Source organism: Chenopodium album, chromosome 17 (genome assembly GCF_948465745.1).
Source record: "Chenopodium album chromosome 17, dcCheAlbu1.1, whole genome shotgun sequence".
In the NCBI taxonomy this organism is placed as follows: domain Eukaryota; kingdom Viridiplantae; phylum Streptophyta; class Magnoliopsida; order Caryophyllales; family Amaranthaceae; genus Chenopodium; species Chenopodium album.
The window spans coordinates 4,233,587-4,235,925 of record NC_137850.1 but is presented as its reverse complement, the minus strand read 5'-3'; the positions used below and the strand labels follow the sequence as shown (position 1 = coordinate 4,235,925).

At 29.7% G+C, this 2,339-nt stretch overlaps 1 protein-coding gene across 1 annotated transcript; it reads left to right on the top strand.

Moving 5' to 3' along the window:
• Positions 1–937: 937 nt before the first annotated feature.
• Positions 938–2,099, top strand: LOC145587440 (heavy metal-associated isoprenylated plant protein 2-like). The gene is made up of 2 exons (XM_081644173.1): positions 938–1,223; positions 1,807–2,099. Exons 1-2 carry the CDS (start codon positions 1,139–1,141, stop codon positions 2,097–2,099), a joined length of 378 nt encoding a protein of 125 aa, XP_081500299.1. The 5' UTR covers positions 938–1,138.
• Positions 2,100–2,339: the final 240 nt, after the last annotated feature.

The window sequence follows — 2,339 nt, the reverse complement described above, 5'->3', positions numbered from 1 at the left end:
TTTTTTGTACCTTTGCTCACCCACTTTCTAAACCTTAAAAAATGCAGATGAAAATAAAATTACCTTAATGATTAGCTAGCTAAACTCAATTTAATATTTATAATTAAATAAATGTCAACATAATCCTAATCCATTGGCTAAACGAGTGTCAAATTGTCAATTTTAACGTCAATGAAAAATTACCTTAATGATTAGCTAGCTAAGCTCAATTTAATACAGTATTTATAATTAAATAAACGTCAATCCTAATCCATTGGCTAAACGAGTGTCAAATTGTCAATTTGTACGTCAACCATATTCGTTAGTATTTTAAAAAAAAACCATATTCGTTAGTATAAAAATACATTTTAATGTCAACATCTTGCATGCATGTCGTAGACCTTTTCAACTGATTCTTACGTCTCAACTACAAATCAATAAACAATGGGATCGTACCCATCTTCAATACCTACTCAACTACACTATATTACCATTAGATAAATGTAACAAAATTATATATTTCTATTTGAGGGGTATAACAAAATTATATTAGAGATTAATTTATCATATTTCTTCATATTTACATCCTACATTGAATTTTCATGCACAGTATCTTTCTGCAACCTTATTACTTGCATTTTTTTATTCGGTAAAATCACTGTCATAGTAGTATCATTATTTTCCTATTGGTTTGGTATGGTGCTCACAAAAATTGACCAATTATTAAATTTCACAAGTAGTGTACGTACAATCTTATTGGTTTATTTTCTAACTTCACTTAGTGTAATTATGTGTATACATAATAATATAATTAAAACGTCAGGCTTCCAAATCTAAGGATTTTCCGGGAAGAGGTCTCCAAGAGCAAAAAAAAAAATCAATATATATATATATATATATATATATATATATATATATATATATATATATATATATATATATATATATATTATGCAAATAATTAAAGTAAGAATTTATGTTACCAAACTAAAATAAATATGACTTTGTAAGTTGGTTGTTGGGTCTTTTATGTTTGTCTTTTTAAATATCATGACAAGTTAGAGGATTGTATTATTTGTGTACGTTAACTAAGATTGTGATTTTTAGTTGTTGGATTCATCGTTTGAGAGAAAGTTGAGAGGAAAAAAGTTCCTTAAAAATGGTGCATAAAACGGTTTTGAAGGTGGATGTTTCTTGTGATAAGTGCAAGCAAGAGGTCTTCTCTATTGTGTCCAAAATAGAAGGTAACAAAACTTTCCTTAGTTAATTATTAGTTCATACATCTTTCTCTTTAATTATGATGCAAGTTTCTTTTTAACTTTGCAAATTATATGATAGAAATTAAATATCTAGTTCGATCTCATATACTTCAAAATTTCTTTTAAAGATCAATAAATAAGAAAAAGTTAGTAAAAACGTAAACAGTGCGTTTGGTCAACAATATTAAATATTGAAAGTGAATGGGAAGGAGTAAATAACATGGTCAAAGCTAAGGGGGATATTGAGAGAAAAGAGGTGGCTTGTTTTTTCCTTCCATATAATTAAAAGATCATGATCTAACTAGAATATTCTAGCTTGATGGGTTATTGAAGTCCGAATTAGTGGATTAGACACTTTAAAAATAAGAAAATATATAGGTAAGGGATAATCTTCGCCCTTAATCTCAAAGTCAGAAGTCACTGGTTGACTTATTGTCCTTGCCATTAGGCTGGACTTAGCTTGACAAACATTTTCATTCAATCAAGTTGATATTAATTATTTTTAAATCAAAGAGTGATGATATAACTTTGTTTTTCTAATCCATGGTTATTGGTTAATCATTGTTAGGTGTGAATAAGATTGAAGCTGATACAGAAAAGGGAACAATAGCAGTGATAGGAGTTGCAGACCCATTTGCTATAATCAAACGCATAAGAAAAGCAGGCAAATCAGCCTACTTTGTAACTGTTGGACCTCCTCCGAAGCCCGATGAAAAGAAGGATGAGAAGAAGGACGAGAAGAAGTGCACATGCTCGTGCCCATACCCGTATTCGTATCCGAGTGGATGCTATGTTTGCAAGCCCGTTGCCATGATGACTATGGATTATCAAGATCCAACTCCACCTTGCACCATTATGTGACTTATATGATCAATTGTGTTCATCGTTTCTGCTCCACGTTGTTTAGTTTTTTTTAGCATGGTTAATTTATCTATTTAGCATTTTTATATATACAATACTTGTGTCTTATGTTGATGAAAGTTTGTAATTTTTTTGGACGATAAGATTGTGATTGAGACTTGAGAGGTCATATTCTTATTAATTTAAGTGTTTTAGTGTAACGTTATACAATGCAAATTATCGTTGACATATAGCTTCAAT

Bases quoted from the DNA above. Each gene is read 5' to 3' on its own strand.
- LOC145587440 (XM_081644173.1), top strand. From the start codon at position 1,139: ATGGTGCATAAAACGGTTTTGAAGGTGGATGTTTCTTGTGATAAGTGC. The intron at 1,224-1,806 runs GTAACAAAACTT...AATCATTGTTAG, and splicing joins TATTGTGTCCAAAATAGAAG to GTGTGAATAAGATTGAAGCT.